Source organism: Schistocerca cancellata, chromosome 8, assembly GCF_023864275.1.
Source record: "Schistocerca cancellata isolate TAMUIC-IGC-003103 chromosome 8, iqSchCanc2.1, whole genome shotgun sequence".
In the NCBI taxonomy this organism is placed as follows: Eukaryota; Metazoa; Arthropoda; class Insecta; order Orthoptera; family Acrididae; genus Schistocerca; species Schistocerca cancellata.
The window spans coordinates 461,373,035-461,391,017 of NC_064633.1; the positions used below are offsets into that span (position 1 = coordinate 461,373,035).

The 17,983-nt window shown below is 39.0% G+C and overlaps 1 protein-coding gene across 3 annotated transcripts in view; it reads right to left on the reverse strand.

The window, feature by feature from the left end:
- The window catches only part of LOC126095246 (FHIP family protein AGAP011705), a 223,759-nt gene that overhangs the window by 183,044 nt on the left and 22,732 nt on the right, over window positions 1-17,983 (reverse strand). For all 3 annotated transcript variants that reach the window (XM_049909998.1, XM_049909999.1, XM_049909997.1), the window contains exons 2-4: window positions 17,561-17,742; window positions 1,208-1,416; window positions 714-986 (exon numbers count right to left, since the gene is read on the reverse strand). In XM_049909998.1, the coding sequence (XP_049765955.1) occupies window positions 714-986; window positions 1,208-1,416; window positions 17,561-17,710 (632 nt within the window). In that variant the 5' untranslated portion in view covers window positions 17,711-17,742. The remainder of the gene's footprint in view (window positions 1-713; window positions 987-1,207; window positions 1,417-17,560; window positions 17,743-17,983) is intronic.

Here is a 17,983-nt window from a genome sequence, read left to right on the forward strand (position 1 = left end):
GGAAAGCAGATTGAGTTTCAACTACTATTGATAAAGACATCATAAGGCACTCAGACATGCTCAGAGAGGAGGAGGATGAGGGAGGAAATTGTCCATGCCATTTTCAATAGAACAAGTGCAGCATTCACCTTAAACAAGTTAGGAAAGTTTAACCTGGATGACTGGTCAGTTATTTTACCCCAGACTTCTTACAAATGCTAGGAAAGTCTTAACCATCTCCCTTGCTGTTAAGGTCTGAGCAGTTCGACTCATGTATGAAGTGTTTGCAGCCAAGGGGGAGTGTGGCAAAAACTTTAAATTGTTAGGGAATCATTTCCTCTTTGTTGAAAAGCATCATACATTTTTAGAACATTCTGAAATTTTTAAAGCATTCAGTAACAAGTTTTTCTACACGGTTAAAATGTTCAAGTACTGTAGTAAATTATTTATCAATCTCCCCCCCCCCCCTTTCCCGTTCCACATGACAGGTTATATTGCCTCCCAGAAAATTGCAACTTCCTCCCAGGGACTCTGGTGTTTTTTATCTTAGTGACAACAGATTACAGGCAGGCAACAAAATCAGTTGTTACAAATGATCTTAAATGTAAAGCTAGAAGCTTAGTGAATTTGCAATAACTCAATAAACTTTTACACTTCATGGCACTATCAGAAAATATTAACTTCAAATAAAATGCTAAATTTTTAAATAATACATACAATATTGGTTATAATACCTGGATCCCTCAGATTCTGGACTAGATGAGAAGAACTTTTGCATGAGATCAGTGTCGTGAACAAGAGACACACACAGCTGGTTAAGCAGGACAACAATACGATTCTCAACTTCACCAGGAAAGCATTCACCAGAACATGCTGTCAGTAATTCTAGCAATGGTCGCAAAAATGCTTCATTGGCCAGCAAACTTCGCCCGTGAGTTCGTTCCCCAGAGCAGCCAGCCAGCAACTCATATAGTTTCAGCTGCTCCAGACGGAGGGTTGAACCATACCTTTGAACACAAATATCTTGGTAAATACTTAAACTGTGTTTCTGTATACAAGGAAATGAATGTTTTGCAATTAATATGAATTAGCAATTATCATCATGAACAGTTTTCTGTCATGGATAATACTTTATCAGAGAAACTTTCTGTATTTTATAACCTAAAAGGACAATTTTCTTCTGGTAACAAATATAATTCATATCATAAAAAAGAGGCAAATGTATTACCTCCCAGCACTTAAGCTCCAGGTAAAAAGTTTATTCAATAAATTCTGTGACAGTAGGTATTCCAGGCAAGAGAGAGATGATATGCGGTCTGCACAACTGGAAACTGGAGGAGACGGGGATTGCATCTCAAGCATTAATAATGTTGCCATCTGGGCCAAATGATTGACAACACTGACCACATCATCCTGAGATGGGCATGAAGATGGTGGCTAGAACAGAGCAGTAGTGTTACAGTTTACACTTTGTATTTACAAATATATGCTCAATACATTAAAGATGAAATAAGTAACTAACTCCATTGTTATTCTAGCTCTATAAGTCATATATAAAAACAAAAGGCTCTTGTTGATAGTGAAAATGAAAGAGCCAAGACTGAAAAGAGAGTAATTTTGGGAGAAAAAAATAATTTGTACTACAACTGGAGTTAGGATTCAGGCTTTTCAGAAGCTTATTGCTCTTTCTCTGTCACTAAAACTGGCAGTCATAGCTTGCGAATTATGTTTGTTTCTGGCAATTGTTATGAAAGTATTCAATTACAGTTCTGAAGGAGAATAAGTTACTAAGCCTTACATGCAGTCTACATATATTTTATGATAGTAAATGGTTAGCAGTCTGCGCATATACGGGTATCTGCAGTAATTGTTACACTAGATTTGCATCATCTCAGTTCTGACAGTTTTGGAACCTGTACAGAAAATTGGAATAGATATCAAATTAAACATTGTTTCCGCCCTTTTTATTGCTCATAAAAACCACACAGTGCATGTTGTACCACCACACAGTGACATCTTCAGAGGTGGTGGTCCAGATTGTTGTCTGTACACACCTGTACCTCTAATACCCACTAGCATGTCCTCTTGCATTGATGCATGGCTGTATTCGTCATGGCATACTATCGACAAGTTCATCAAGGCACTGTTGGTCCAGATTGTCCCATTCCTCAAAGGCGATTCAGCGTAGATCCCTCAGAGTGGTTGGTGGGTCACATCATCCATAAACAGCCCTTTTCAATCTATCCCAGGCGTGTTCGATAGGGTTTACGTCTGGAGAACATGCTGGCCACTCTAACCGAGCAATGTCGTTATCCTGAAAGAAATCATTCACAAGATGTGCATGATGGGAGCACGAATTGCCATCCATGAAGACGAATGCTTCGCCAATATGCTGCCAATATGGTTGCACTATCAGTCGGAGGATTGTTGTTGATGTTGTTGTTGTGGTCATCAGTCCTGAGACTGGTTTGATGCAGCTCTCCATGCTACTCTATCCTGTACAAGCTTCTTCATCTCCCAGTACTTACTGCAACCTATGTCCTTATGAATCTGCTTAGTGTATTCATCTCTTGGTCTCCCTCGACGATTTTTACCCTCCACACTGCCCTCCAATGCTAAATTTGTGATCCCTTGATGCCTCAGAACATGTCCTACCAACCGGTCTCTTCTTCTTGTCAAGTTGTGCCACAAACTCCTCTTCTGCCCAATTCTATTCAATACCTCCTCATTAGTTATGTGATCTACCCATCTAATCTTCAGCATTATTCTGTAGCACCACATTTCAAAAGCTTCTATTCTCTTCTTGTCCAAACTATTTATCGTCCATGTTTCACTTCCATACATGGCAACACTCCATACAAATACTTTCAGAAACGACTTCCTGACGCTTAAATCTATACTCGATGTTAACAAATGTGTCTTCTTCAGAAACACTTTTCTTGCCATTGCCAGTCTACATTTTATATCCTCTCTACTTCGACCATCATCAGTTATTTTGCTCCCCAAATAGCAAAACTCCTTTACTACTTTAAGCATCTCATTTCCTAATCTAATTCCCTCAGCATCTTCCAAATTAATTCGACTACATTCCATTATCCTCGTTTTGCTTCTGTTGATGTTCATCTTATATCCTCCTTTCAAGGCACTGTCCATTCCATTCAACTGCTCTTCCAAGTCCTTTGCTGTCTCTGACAGAATTACAATGTCATCGGCGAACCTCAAAGTTTTTATTTCTTCTCCATGGATTATAATACCTACTCCGAATTTTTCTTTTGTTTCCTTTACTGCTTGCTCGATATACAGATTGAACATCATCAGGGAGAGGCTACAACTCTGTCTACTCCCTTCCCAAACACTGCTTCCCTTTTGTGCCCCTCAACTCTTATAACTGCCACCTGTTTTCTGTACAAATTGTAAATAGCCTTTCTCTCCCTGTATTTTACCCCTGCACCTTTAGAACTTGAAAGAGAGTATTCCAGTCAACATTGTCAAAAGCTTTCTCTAAGTCTACAAATGCTAGAAACGTAGGTTTGCCTTTCCTTAATCTTTCTTCTAAGATAAGTCGGAAGGTCAGTATTGCCTCACATGTTCCAATATTTCTACGGAATCCAAACTGGTCTTCCCCAAGGTTGGCTTCTACTAGTTTTTCCATTCGTCTGTAAAGAATTCGCGTAAGTATTTTTCAGCTGTGTCTTATTAAACTGATTGTTCGGTAATTTTCACATCTGTCAACACCTGCTTTCTTTGGAATTGGAATTATTATATTCTTCTTGAAGTCTGAGGGTATTTCACCTGTCTCGTACATCTTGCTCACCAGATGGTAGAGTTTTGTCAGGACTGGCTCTCCCGAGGCCGTCAGTAGTTCTAATGGAATGTTGTCTACTCCCGGGGCCTTGTTTTGACTCAGGTCTAGCAGTGCTCTGTCACACTCTTCACGCAGTATTGTATCTCCCATTTTGTCTTCATCTACATCCTCTTCCATTTCCATAATATTGTCCTCAAGTACATCGCCCTTGTATAGACCCTCTGTATACTCCTTCCACCTTTCTGCTTTCCCTTCTTTGCTTAGAACTGGGTTTCCATCTGAACCCTTGATATTCATACAAGTGGTTCTCTTTTCTCCAAAGGTCTCTTTAATTTTTCTATAGGCAGTATCTATCTCACCCCTAGTGAGATAAGCCTCTACATACTTACATTTGTCCTCTAGCCATCCCTGCTTAGCCATTTTGCACTTCCTGTCAATCTCATTTTTGAGACGTTTGTATTCCTTTTTGCCTGCTTCATTTACTGCATTTTTATATTTTCTCCTTTCATCAATTAAATTCAATATTTCTTCTGTTACCCAAGGATTTCTACTAGCCCTCATCTTTTTACCTACTTGATCCTCTGCTGCCTTCACTACTTCATCCCTCAAAGCTACCCATTCTTCTTCTACTGTATTTCTTTCCCCCATTCCTGTCAATTGTTCCCTTATGCTCTCCCTGAAACTCTGTACAACCTCTGGTTTAATCAGTTTGTCCAGATCCCATCTCCTTAAATTCCCACCTTTTTGCACTTTCTTCAGTTTCAATCTACAGTTCATAACCAATAGATTGTGGTAAGAGTCCACATATGCCCTTGGAAATGTCTTACAATTTAATACCTGGTTCCTAAATCTCTGTCTTACCATTATATAATCTATCTGATACCTTCTAGTATTTCCAGGATTCTTCCATGTGTACAACCTTCTTTCATGATTCTTGAACCAAGTGTTAGCTATGATTAAGTTATGCTCTGTGCAAAATTCTACCAGACGGCTTCCTCTTTCATTTCTTTCCCCCAATCCATATTCACCTACTATGTTTCCTTCTCTCCCTTTTCCTACTCTCGAATTCCAGTCACCCATGACTATTAAATTTTTGTCTCCCTTCACTACCTGAATAATTTCTTTTATCTCATCATACATTTCATCAATTTCTTCATCATCTGCAGAGCTAGTTGGCATATAAACTTGTACTATTGTAGTAGGTGTGGGCTTCGTGTCTATCTTGGCCACAATAATGCGTTTACTATGTTGTTTGTAGTAGCTTACCCGCACTCCTATTTTTTTATTCATTATTAAACCTACTCCTGCATTACTCCTATTTGATTTTGTATTTATAACCATGTATTCACCTGACCAGAAGTCTTGTTCCTCCTGCCACCGAACTTCACTAATTCCCACTATATCTAACTTTAACCTATCCATTTCCCTTTTTAAGTTTTCTAACCTACCTGCCCAATTAAGGGACCTAACATTCCACGCTCCGATCCGCAGAACGCCAGTTTTCTTTCTCCTGATAACGACGTCCTCTTGAGTAGTCCCCGCCCGGAGATCCAAAATGTTTTACCCAAGAGGACGCCTTCATCATTTAACCGTACAGTAAAGCTGCATGCCCTCGGGAGAGATTACAGCTGTAGTTTCCCCTTGCTTTCAGCTGTTCACAGTACCAGCACAGCAAGGCTGTTTTGGTTAGCGTTACAAGGCCAGATCAGTCAATCATCCAGACTGTTGCCCCTGCAACTACTGAAAAGGCTTCTGCCCCTCTTCAGGAACCATACGTTTGTCTGGCCTCTCAGCAGATACCCCTCCGTTGTGGTTGCACCTACGGTACAGCCATCTGTATCGCTGAGGTATGCAAAGCCTCCCCACCAACGGCAAGGTCCATGGTTCATGGGGGGGGGTCGGGGCGGGGGGGGGGGGGGGGCGGAGGATGGCATTCACATATTGTACAGCCATTACGGTGCCTTCCATGACCAGCAGCGTACATCGGCCCTACATATGCCACCCCAAAACAGCAGGGTATCTCCACGTTGCTGCACTCGCTGGACAGTGTCTTAGGTGCTCAGCCTAACCGGGTTGCCTCCAAACATGTCTGGTTGAAGGTATATGCGACACTCATCGGTGAAGAGAACGTGATGCCGATCCTGAGCGATTCATACAGCATGTTGTGTGCCCATCAGTACAGCGTTGCATGGTGTCATGGTTGCAAAGATGGACCTCGACATGGATGTCTGGAGTAAAGTTGCGCATCATGCAGCCTATTGTGCACAGTTTGAGTCTTAACATGACGTCCTGTGGCTGCACAAAAAGTATTACTCAACATGGTGGCATTGTTATCAGGGTTCCTCCGAGGCATAATCCAGGGTAGCGGCCATCCCCTGCAGTGGTAAACCTTGGGCGGCCTGAGCGAGGCATGTCATCAACAGTTCCTGTCTCTCCATATCTCCACCATGTCCGAAAAACATTGCTTTGGTTCATTCCGAGATGCCTGGACACTTCCCTTGTTGAGAGCCCTTCCTAGTACAAAGTAACAATGCGGATGCAACTGAACTGTGGTATTGACTGTCTAGGCATGCATGGTTGACTGTCTAGACAACACGAGCTGTGTAGCTCCTTCCTGGTGGAATGACTGGAACTGATTGTCAGGCTCCCTCCATCCAATAGATGCTGCTCATGCATGGTTGTTTACATTTTTGGATGGGTTTAGTGACGTCTCGGAACAGTCAAAGGGTCTGTGTCTGTAAAACAATATCCACAGTCAACGTCTATCTTCAAGAGTTCAGGAAACCGGGGTGAGGCAAAACTTTTTTCATGTGTGCAATTACTTTGTAGTTAAAAACTGAAGGATAATATCAATCTCATTACACTCTTTTCATCAAATTGCGTTACCTGCAGTTAGTGAATGAGATTGCATGAATTTGGACTGCATGTCTCTTGCAACGTTTAAGTCCATGGGACCAGGTAAAACTAAAGTCTGTTTCCCTGCTTACATTCTAGCAACGACTGCTTTCGCAGCACCCAAGGGACCTGCACCTAGTGATTATGAATTGCTGTGACATTATCTGCGAAGCATGTTCTGTATGACAATCATAGCCAATGACTATCTGAGGAGTGTGAGTTGCCAAGTTTCGGCTGCCTTCAGTTAATACTTTGCAGTCACTTAGTGACCATGTAACAAATGTACACAGAGTAAACATTACAGAGAGAGCTTTATTATATGTGCACCATTGATATAAATTCATGTAAGGTGAAACAAGGTAATTTCATGTTACTGTGAGATGCCAAATTACTTCCCAATCAGCAATTTCAATTTGGCCAAATCGAAATCTTCAAATGGGCAATAATTTGTCTATATGTTTGGTGGCACTGAGAAAAGAAATATATATTGGCTTGTTTTGTGTGTGAAAAAGTGTACTTGTAGACTTAACACACAACTGGGACTTCCTGTCCCATGTGAGTAAGACTGGACAAAATACCATAATTACTCCAGAATGAAGGTAGGAGACGAGGTACTGGCAGAAGTAAAGCTGTGAGTACCGGGCGTGAGTCGTGCTTCGGTAGCTCAGTTGGTAGAGCACTTGCCCGCGAAAGGCAAAGGTCCCGAGTTCGAGTCTCGGTCGGGCACACAGTTTTAATCTGCCAGGAAGTTTCACCATAATTACTGTCCCATGTGAGTGAGACTGGACAAAATACCATAATTACTATGTAAGTCTGCAGGCTTTCATGGCTGTTGTAAATGAAGTTAAAATCTTTTGGGTTGTTAGGCCACTCCATACTTCTTTTAAACAATTGACATTTCAACCCCTCTGCTGCGATCCTCTTCAGAATCTTGTGGTGTTCACTGTTGATTTGATGCTATCAGAGACAGCGAGAAATACGAATTGCCGTCGAAACATCCTAGTTTTTTTCTCCTGAAGGTGCAGATCGAAGATGTAAAAAGTGTCGAGAATTCTGTGGAAACTGACACTACCCAAAAACAACATACTGGTGCAGGAAAGGGAAGTTCTTAATGAACTCAAGAGAAGCAGAAGTATCATTTCGATGAAATCAGATAAGCGAAATGCTAGTGTTATAAATGCTCTGGAATACCACATGAAGATGGAACAACGGTTAGCTGATCCTGTGTACTCCAAATTAAAAAGCAACCTGACGACCAGAATCATTCATAAACTGAAAAAAAAATCTTGCATCATACGCCAGAATGAATAACTCTATTACAAAGAATCTAGTGCCTTGAATACCTCTCTCAACCCAAAATACATGGATTACCCACGATAAAAAAGAATTGTGTCCCTGGCGACCTTCCGTAAAAGGGATTAACTCGCCAACTTACTTATTAGCAAGGCATCTATCTGAAAAACTGAGACATCTAGTTGGAAAAACAAATACTTTCATCACAGATCCAAAACATTTCTTGGAAATTATACACATGATGTAGATATCCATACACAAGATTATTGTAAGCTTTGATGTGACATATTTACTTACTAACATCCCAGTATCGGACACAATGGAGATCATAAGGGAGAAAGTTGCTCCATATGTTTATAACTTAATTGATTTGTCTCTCTGATCAGTTATTTTACATCTAACGGTGAATTTTAAGAACAGCCCGATGGTGTTGCTAAGGGCTCACCCTTGTTGCCCATGGCAACTGACATTTTTATGAGCATCTTGAGCAACAAGCATTAAGCAATCTTCCTTTAAAGACTTCCTGTTGACTCCACTTTGTGGATGACACATTTGTTACATAGCCACACAGAAAAGAAGAGTTTCAGGGTTCCATGATTTCTTAAAAAGAATTTACCCCAAAATTAATTTTTCCTTGGAGGTAAGAAGAGTGGTCAGTCTCCTGTTCCTAGACATGCTGGTACATAGAAAATCTGATAATTCTAAGACACAGAATGTGCAGAAAGCCTACTAACACAAATAGATTATTATTATTATTATTATTATTATTTATTTATTTTATGGCCTCCATTGGACCACTCTAGTCAAAAATGCAAAGTTGTAAACAAGTTACACAGGGATACAATTTAGCTCAACAGTAACTTAATATGACATTTAGGTAATATAATTATTAGAGTCCATTCTTATATGAAAGGTGTTTTGCTCTTCTGTCTGCCCAATATTTCTTCATTCTTTCAGATATTTTCTTTCTTTCTTCATCTGAGACCACTCTTCCTGTACTCCTTTTACTGATTTTCATTTGTAGTCTGGTTTGCGGGTCTTGCAGGATTCTGGTGTTCTCTGTCTTGTTTTTTAGGTCATCTACTGTAATTTGGAGTTCTTTTATATCTTTCTTAATTTCTGTGATCCATTTAATGTCGCTCTTGCTATTCCACAATTTTTGTATTATTTTTTTACTAATTCTGTTTTCTGGTGTTCTCATCAGATGTCCAAAGAATGACATGCGTTTCTTCCTGATCGTGCTCATGACTGGTTCTATTTTCTTATATACTGTTTCATTTTATGCTATCCTCCAACGTCCATTTATTTTATACTGTTTATTTATACATGTCCTAATTACTCTTCTTTCTATTTTTAGTATTCTGTCAATTTCTGCTGTATTAGTTGTTTTGAAGATAGTTTCAGCTGCATACGTTATTTCTGGTTGTGTAACTGTTTTATAGTGTTTTAATTTTGCATCTATAGAGAGGCTTTTTTTGTTGTATGTAGTTTTGGTAATGTAATTTGCGTAGTTTAGCTTTTTTTATTCTATTCTGCCATGATGGCTTCTCACTTAGATTGTATGTTATTCTATCTATCTATATCCGAATCCCGCTCCAGCTACTGCCGGGTCTGGGTGCTGACGAGTCCTCTCCATTTGGCTCGGTCCTCCCACCACTTTTCTTCCTCCAGTTGCTGCCAGGTCACACCTCTCCTTTCAACAGATATTCTCACTCCCATTTTCCACCGTGTTCTTGGGCACCCTCTAGGTCTTTTCCCATCCATCTTTAGTTCTTCCATAATTTTGGAGAGTCTCTGCCTATGCATCCTCTTAACATGCCCATACCATCTTAATCTCTTTCTTTCAATTTCTTCTCTCATACTTTCTTGTTTGAGGTCCTTTCTAATCTCTACATTCCTTACTCTGTCCATTCTTGTTTTTCCCTTAACTGCTCTGAGAAATTTCATTTCCCCTGCTTGCAGTCTGCTCCAATCCCTTTCTTTCATTGTCCATGTTTCTCCACCATAGGTGACATTAGGGAAGTAATAATTCTTATACATCAGGAGTTTTGCTCCTTCTGAAATGTCATTATTCCAAATCAGATGTTTTATTGTTTGATAGAAATTGCCTCCCTTCTGTAACCTCCTATTTATTTCGTTAGTTATTCTTCCATCCCTAGATATTTCACTCCCTAAATAAGTGAAACTTTCTACCACTTTGAGGGGTTCTCCATTCAAGGTAATATTTCCATTGATTCCTTTCTCTCTTCCAAATACCATTACTTCACTCTTATAGTAAAAGAAAAAGACAAAAAGATGATTTTTGCAGATGATATGGTAATATGGGGTGATAAAGAGGTAGATGTACAGTTACAGCTTGATGCGTGGAAGGAAATAATGAAAAGGTATGGATTAAAAATAAATAAAGATAAGAGTGAAGTAATGTATGTTATTATTTCGCTTAAATATTTAAATTTATCAACAATTTTGATTTCCTGTTCTCCTATTGTAATTTTGTTTGCAAGTGATGGATCAGTTAGCATAATCTCGGTTTTTTCAAATGATATTCTAAGGCCTGCTTTCTTTGCTATTTCTTGTAGTGATTTCACTTGTTGCCTGGCTTCTTGAATGGTGTTGGCTAGGAGAGCAAGATTATCAGCGAATCCCAAGCAGTTTAAGCTAATATCTTTTGCACTTCCAATTCATATCATCTTTGGACTGTCCTTGTATCATTCTCTCATTATGTATTCCAGTACACAGTTGAACAGTAATCATGATAGGCAGTCACCTAGTCTTAAGCCTGTTTTTATGAGGAATGGTTCCAAAATTTCTCCTCTAAACTTCACTTTTGATTTGGTGTTGGTTAGAGTGAGTTGTATTATTTTAGTTAGTTTTGGATTGAGTCCTAGATTTCTTAAAATTTTTAATACTGAAGGTCTGTGGAGACAGTCATATGCCTTCTTAAAATCTACAAATGTTATTGCCAGAGGTTTGTTCTATTTCTTGTAGTATGCCATAATCAATTTTAAACTAATTATCTGCTCTGCACAGCTTCTCCATGGTCTGAAACCTCCCTGATATTCCCCTAACTCCTGTTCTAATTGCTCCTTGATACTTTCATATAGGATCTTGGATAGAATTTTGTATGTGCAATCTAGAAGAGAGATTCCTCTGTAGTTGTCTGGGTTGCTCTTATCTCCCTTTTTGTGTAGTGGGTGGATGATAGCTGTGGTCCAATGTTCGGGGAATTGTTCTGTTACCCAAATTTTTGTCAGAGCCATGTGTAAGGAGGTCTTAACTGTGTCACTTGCATATTTCCACACTTCAACAAAAACCTGATCTTCTCCACATGCCTTATAATTTTTTTGTTCTTTAAGAATTTTTTTCTACTTCTTGGAAAGTTGGAGGGTCTAGTTTGTTAGGTTTGGTTTTCACTGGGGTATTTATGTTGATTTGTAAGGGTTCTTTGGGTCCCTCGCAATTCAAAAGTTTGTTAAATGCTTTTGCCATGATTTCTGCATTTTCCTTGTTACTGTGTGTCATTCTTCCATCTTCATCTTTCAGTATTAGTGTAGGGGCCTCATATTGTTGTTGTTTCCCAAAGATTTTATAGTAGTTCCTGGAGTTGGTTTTACGATAATTACCTTCTATAGTATTTATAATATCTTTATGGAATCCTCTCTTGATTCTTCTAATATTTTGTGTGATTTTTTTCTTTCATTTTTTAGGTTGATGGCATTTTCTTCAATTTTATGTGTTTGAAAATCTAACCATGCTTAGTGCCTATCTTCATGGAATTTGTCACATTCTGATGTCCACCATGCATGTTTTCTTCGTGGGTTCAAGGGAACTAGATTCTCTGCTTCTTTTTTTAAGATTGGGCACTAGTTGTTCTAAATCATCTGTTAATTTGATGGTTTGTGTTATTTGTTGGTATTTATTATTTTTAATTAGCTGATGTGGGTCAAACCTCCTTTTAATATTATTAGTTTTTCCGGTCCTCTTCTTTAATGGAGTGAATTTGATTTTAATTTTAACTATATAATGGTCTGAGCCTGTGTCTACTCCTCTCAGTACTTTAACATTGTTGATCTCCTTATGAAAAATTTTGTCCATACAGACTGTCCTTGTACCATTCTCTCATTATGTATTCCAGTACACAGTTGAACAGTAATGGTGATAGGCAGTCACCTAGTCTTAAGCCTGTTTTTATGAGGAATGGTTCCAAAATTTCTCCTCTAAACTTCACTTTTGATTTGGTGTTGGTTAGAGTGAGTTGTATTATTTTAGTTAGTTTTGGATTGAGTCCTAGATTTCTTAAAATTTTTAATACTGAAGGTCTGCCACTCCCTCTTCCTCCAGTCTGGATGTTTCCATGTTTTAGGTTTACTTGGCTTCCTCTTAAAGTATGTTGATTTAGATATAAGGTTGTGTTCTCTGCAGAGTTCTACAAGTCTTTGACCAATTTTGTTCATAAATTTATGTGGACTCCGTTTTCCAATTATATCTTTACATTTCCTTTCTTTTCCCAACTGAGCATTGAAATCTCCCAATAAGATTTTTACATTCTTTTTATTTACTCTGTTCACAGTTTGTTCTAGAAGGTCCCAAAATTTATCTACCTCTTCCTTTGTTTTTGTTAGACAATTTTTTTTCATTTGTTGGGGCATGAGCATTTATTATTGTATAGGTTTCATTCATTGTTTTAAAGCTTCGAGTCGCAATTCTTGGTGATACTGCTTGGAAATCCATTACTGAATCTTTTTTTTATGTTTACTAAAAACCCTGTACCAAACTGGGGACATTGTTTCGTTGCCTTCGGTCCTAGTTTCCCATTATAAATTCTGTATCCTTGTGATTCGAATGGGTCCTCCGTGTGTTTCTCATTTCTTGGATCCCTGTTATTAAAATTTTTTGTTTATTTATTTCATCTGTAAGCTCCTTGAGTTTTCCGGTCTGAAGTAGTGAGTTTATGTCGTGTGTTGCTATTTAATTTATCTGCTCATGTTTAATCTTCTTTTTGTGTTTTAGTGTGCATTTGGATGGTTGCAAACACTCCAATTCGTTGCTGTCTTCTAGTTGACTACCCACAGAATCCGATGTAGCCTTTTCCTGCCTTTTTGAGCAGGATGGTGGAATTTTTATCCCAAAAGACCTTTCCATTTTTGACTTTCGAAGGTTGTCAACCTTAGTTGAGGCCAGCTCCGATTTACAACTACGGTTGTTAACCGCAGAGGGTCTGTTTGGTCCACGAGAGCTATTTTATTTCACTCAAGTCTGCCGGTAAACCGGTGAGGCCTTCCCTATAGATATTTAGATTCCCCTTTGCACAATCACGCAGCCCATAAGCAAGCATGTCTTTATGTGTCTTCCATATCAGCAATCGGAGTCGGAATTTTTGAAGAAGACAATGAACGCCAATGATTATTACAGTTTGTCCACAGACAGGGATTTTCAGCAAAATATTTCGTTAATAGGAAAGACGAAGAACCGCATTCTCACTCTTAAGTTACCATCTGTTTCTGGTCTCACTAGCCATGTAACCAGAATTCTAAGAAAAAACAGCACTCAGAACTCTTCCTTCAAACAAAACCAAATAAAATACTTTTTCCAATGAAAAAAGGATGTACCTGATTGCCTCCAAATTGCGAGCATCTATGAAATGACGTGTTACTGCAGGAAAATATGTACAAGTAAAATGGTTAGAACTGTTAAAGAATGTATTAAGGAACATGAATGGCACATACAGCTAAAACAAATTATAGCATCAGCAGTAGTGGAACAACATGAGAACTGTGACCTTGACATCGATTTCAATAGCATATGTGAGCTGGCAAAGAAAACTAACATTTATAGAAGAAGAGTCCAAGAAGCAAATGATTTTTTTTAAGAATGTGCTTAACTTCAATAGAGAGAATGTCTATAGGCTACCAACATCGTGGCTCACGATCATCAAGGAACTGAACATGCAGGCGCAACATGCAAGCAACACGAACAATGCCCTGGCAGTCACTTCTGCAAACAATAATATTTTGGATAAACATTGCTCCTTTCTTTCCCCTGCCCGTTTCACGTTTAGCTTTTCTTTTAAGTTATGGCACTCAGAATCACCTGCAGAAGTTGATACATGATAGAGCAGAAAACCAGATATGTTTGAGTTAATTAACTCAAAGTTATACTAATTTTGTCAAGACAATTTAATTGACTCTGTTGACAAAAAAATACTGGAGGATGTAATAAGCTTTCCAAAACAATTAAAACATGTCTCCCTGAAGACATATTTAGCACTTTTACTATTCACAACAAAAACATTTAATTTCAAAATTAATTTGTGAAATATTGTGAAATTAAATAATGACAATCTGTTAAATGCCTACCTAAACTTTTCACATGCATTATAGTAATATGCCCTTGCATGGTGGCAAGGACACAAAAAGAGTAAACAGAAGTTCCCAGGTGATATCTGCATGAGTTTATTGCACAATTGTTAACAAAAGTAGTATCTTGTATTACAATATTACTTTTCTGGGAGTGGTCTGGACTCAGCACAGTGCTGTGACATGAGCACAGTTGGCACCCGATTATGCTCTGTATAGCACAGCAGGTGACTGGTAGTAGGCACTGAGGTGAGGAGGGCACAACTGGTGCCTGACAAGCCAGCAGCAGCAGCAGCAGCAGCAGCATCAGGTGGCGACAGCTGGGGGTGATATGGGTGACATCAGCAGACATCCAGCGATTGAAGCTGCAATGATGAGGGGCATGACTGGTGCCCTGCAAGACTGGCAGCTTCTGTAATCTTATTAGCCAGCAGGGGCAGGCACTGACAGGCATTGGCAACTGCTGATAAGGCAGCACTCTATCAGCAGTCGCCACCTGTATGTGGTGAGGCTAATAGCTGACAAGCGGCACCTGTGTGAGCTGGGAGGAACATATTCACCCAGCAACACTGCATGGTAAGCAAAGATACCAATGGAGTGCATGGTGGAGAGCCAATGAATCAGAGATGACATCAGCTGGTGTCTGGAACCAATGGAAACAATGACTCGACTGATGGAGACCCAAGGACACAGTGATACCAGCAACATACGAGGCAGACGACGAGACTCTGAATGATGGGGCACAGGTTGTTGGCATAACTGCACAGGTTGTTGGCATAAGTGCCTAGAGTGGAGAACCAACTGACTGCTAGTGGTCTTGTCAAAACTTACAAAGGCAGGTGGATTTATATGAACATAATCATGTGACTGATGGCAGGTGGTGCACATGTAGATGTGTCTAGCCACTGTGATCATGCACAAAAATAGTAGTTCTGTGATGACAGCGCCGCTGTAGTGCTGTGCGCGCAGCATAGCAAAAACTGGCAATTCTTATGAGAAAATGCCCGTGGACCAACCACTAGGCCACTCACAGGACACAGTGGTAATTCTGGTGGATGTAGTGGCCAGGTGAGTGGCCAGCTATAATACAGCTCATGGAGCACTGTCACTCTTTGTGAACAATGAAATGAGCAAGCACACTTTGGAGCTTTGTAACTTGTTGTGAAAAATTAAATGGACCTGTACAATGGTGCCTTGTTATCTGTTTACCATAGTTTACATGATCACTGACTTCATACTCGTAGTCACCAACCACACAGTCTCCAAGCCACTGCAATGAGTGCTCCAGACAACTCCTTCTCCATCACCCTCATTGCATCTTACCCTCTGGTCTCTACATCAATAAGAACTGTGCCATATTAAGAAGTCAATTTAATGACTTTGCTGACAAGATTGACGGTGTACTTTTTGTCATGGTTACCTTCAAACATCTGCAAATGTGGATGTGAAACTTGTGAATGCGAATAGCATTTTTCATATCCACGCAGACCTCTATAAATGGCTAATGACCATATGAAAGCAGGCTGAAGATGAACTGTTTCATATAAACATAATAAAAAAGTATTTTTCAGACTTCTAGTTGAAAGTCTCCATTCAGGAATTTATTAAAGTCACTGGGCTAGCCAGTACTAACCTTAAAGAGGCAAAAACACAGACAAAATAAATAAGTAACAAGTATTTTTTAATTTATTTTATGAGTCTCTAACAGTAGTATTTTGAGTTGTGCCTCTTGAAGAAAGAATTGATCAAGCCATCTTTCCCTCTGCTAGTTTAATGTTTTTCAGCTTTCTACTGCAAGGATAAATGCTAACGTAAAGTATTTTTAAAAACATATTTAAGATGAACTCAGACATGTAGAGATTGTGCTAGTGATGGTGATGGTGATGGTGCACCAATATTAGCCAAAAACTGAACTCATGTTGTCCATTTTCTGGATGTTTTCACAAAATTGTTGGAATGCAAAATACTTGCATAAAGGTGGAATACAAATTAAAATCTATGTTGGCAACATCAGGCAGATACTTATACAGCTCTGAAAGATTAAAAATGTAGAATATGGAAGGAAGATTAGGGTTAACACCTCATCAATGACGAGGTAATAAGTTATGATGGAAAAACAAGCTGGATCAGAATAGAATGGGCAAGGTTATTGGTCATGTTGTTCACAAGATAGCCACTCTGGCATTTCCCTTAATTTCGCAAAACCACATAACACCTCAGTAAGGACAGCCAAACAAACTTGTACATCACTCCACCTGAATGAGAATCCAGTGCCTTAACCATTGTGTCCCTTGTTCTGTGGGCAGTGTTGGTTTTTGTTACTGTACAGGTTGATCCTTTCTGGGAAGATCCCTTACAACACCCAAAGTATCTCAGTGGTTGTGTATAAAATGTGTCACCTATATGTAAGAAGTGACTGCTTTTTCTGCCAAAACCATGCTAACAAGACATTTTATGTTATGGAAGCCTTGGCAAGCAAGATGTATCATGATGATTTTCTCCTGCATATTCTGCTTTGACTATGTGTGCGAATAATTGGTTTATTTTGCTCATAGTAATCCTTTTATGTTCTCAAATATTTAACTGAATGGCAAAAGGGTTGAACATATAATCAAGGTGCTATAAACCTATACAGTGCCACTTAGCTTCCCAGTGACTGCAGCTGATCTGCTCACTGTGAAAAACATACCTATTTGTGCCCACAGTTTTATTCATTCAACTCTGAAATGTTCTAATACACATTTAATTTCATGGTCACAAATGGAACAAACATAATGTAGTAAGCAAAGCACGCATTTTATTTATTAAATATCTATTAACATACAACACATACTGTTCCACAGAAGTGTGAAGCTTGTAACAGGCCTACTACTAATGAAAATGAAAACTTTTTTTGCATCACTCAACAGTCTTTTAGCTGACATGATATTTATGTTTGTAGTAAAACTGCTAGTCATGAAATGGTCTGCTACAATCAAATGCCCATGCAACCCTATGCATGTGATCATGCCCACATTGTTGCATTTAAACAATCTTTCTGTAGAACAAACACAATCTGTGTTTTTCATTTACGAAGTCACAACAATATCTAGTACCTTCAGTCCTTTTGACAGCTACTTGTAAAATAATCTGCAATAAAAAAATGGGTGGTGGGAGATTCTGGTTCCAGCTAAGTGAAAGATGTTGGATATACCAAGAAAATTTGTTAAAAAAGAAGAGAGTGTACACTCACCTGTGTACGTTCAATGATATCAGCAACCTGCTGCCAATGCTTACAGAAAGTATCATAGCATGCAACAGGATCACAGTCCTTAGGAGGAGAATTGGACTGTCTCCGCTTGCTAAAGCTAGCCCGCAGAGGGCTACTGCGAAGCCAGCTCATATTTCTGTGGCTATCTACAGTGATGTTTCCACCTACAACATGAAAACAATATTTTAAAACACAATAAGGCATTTGAATGAAACATTCCACAACTTCTGACAAAAAAAATCAACCAAAAGAACACATCTATTTACTAAAACCATCTGCTCAGAATGAACATACTGTTTGGGATTATTTTATCGACTGTGTACTCATCTGTGATAACCGAATTTTTCACATTATTACTGAAATAGCACATGCCATGCCCTTTAAGTACCTAGCCACTCAATAAGA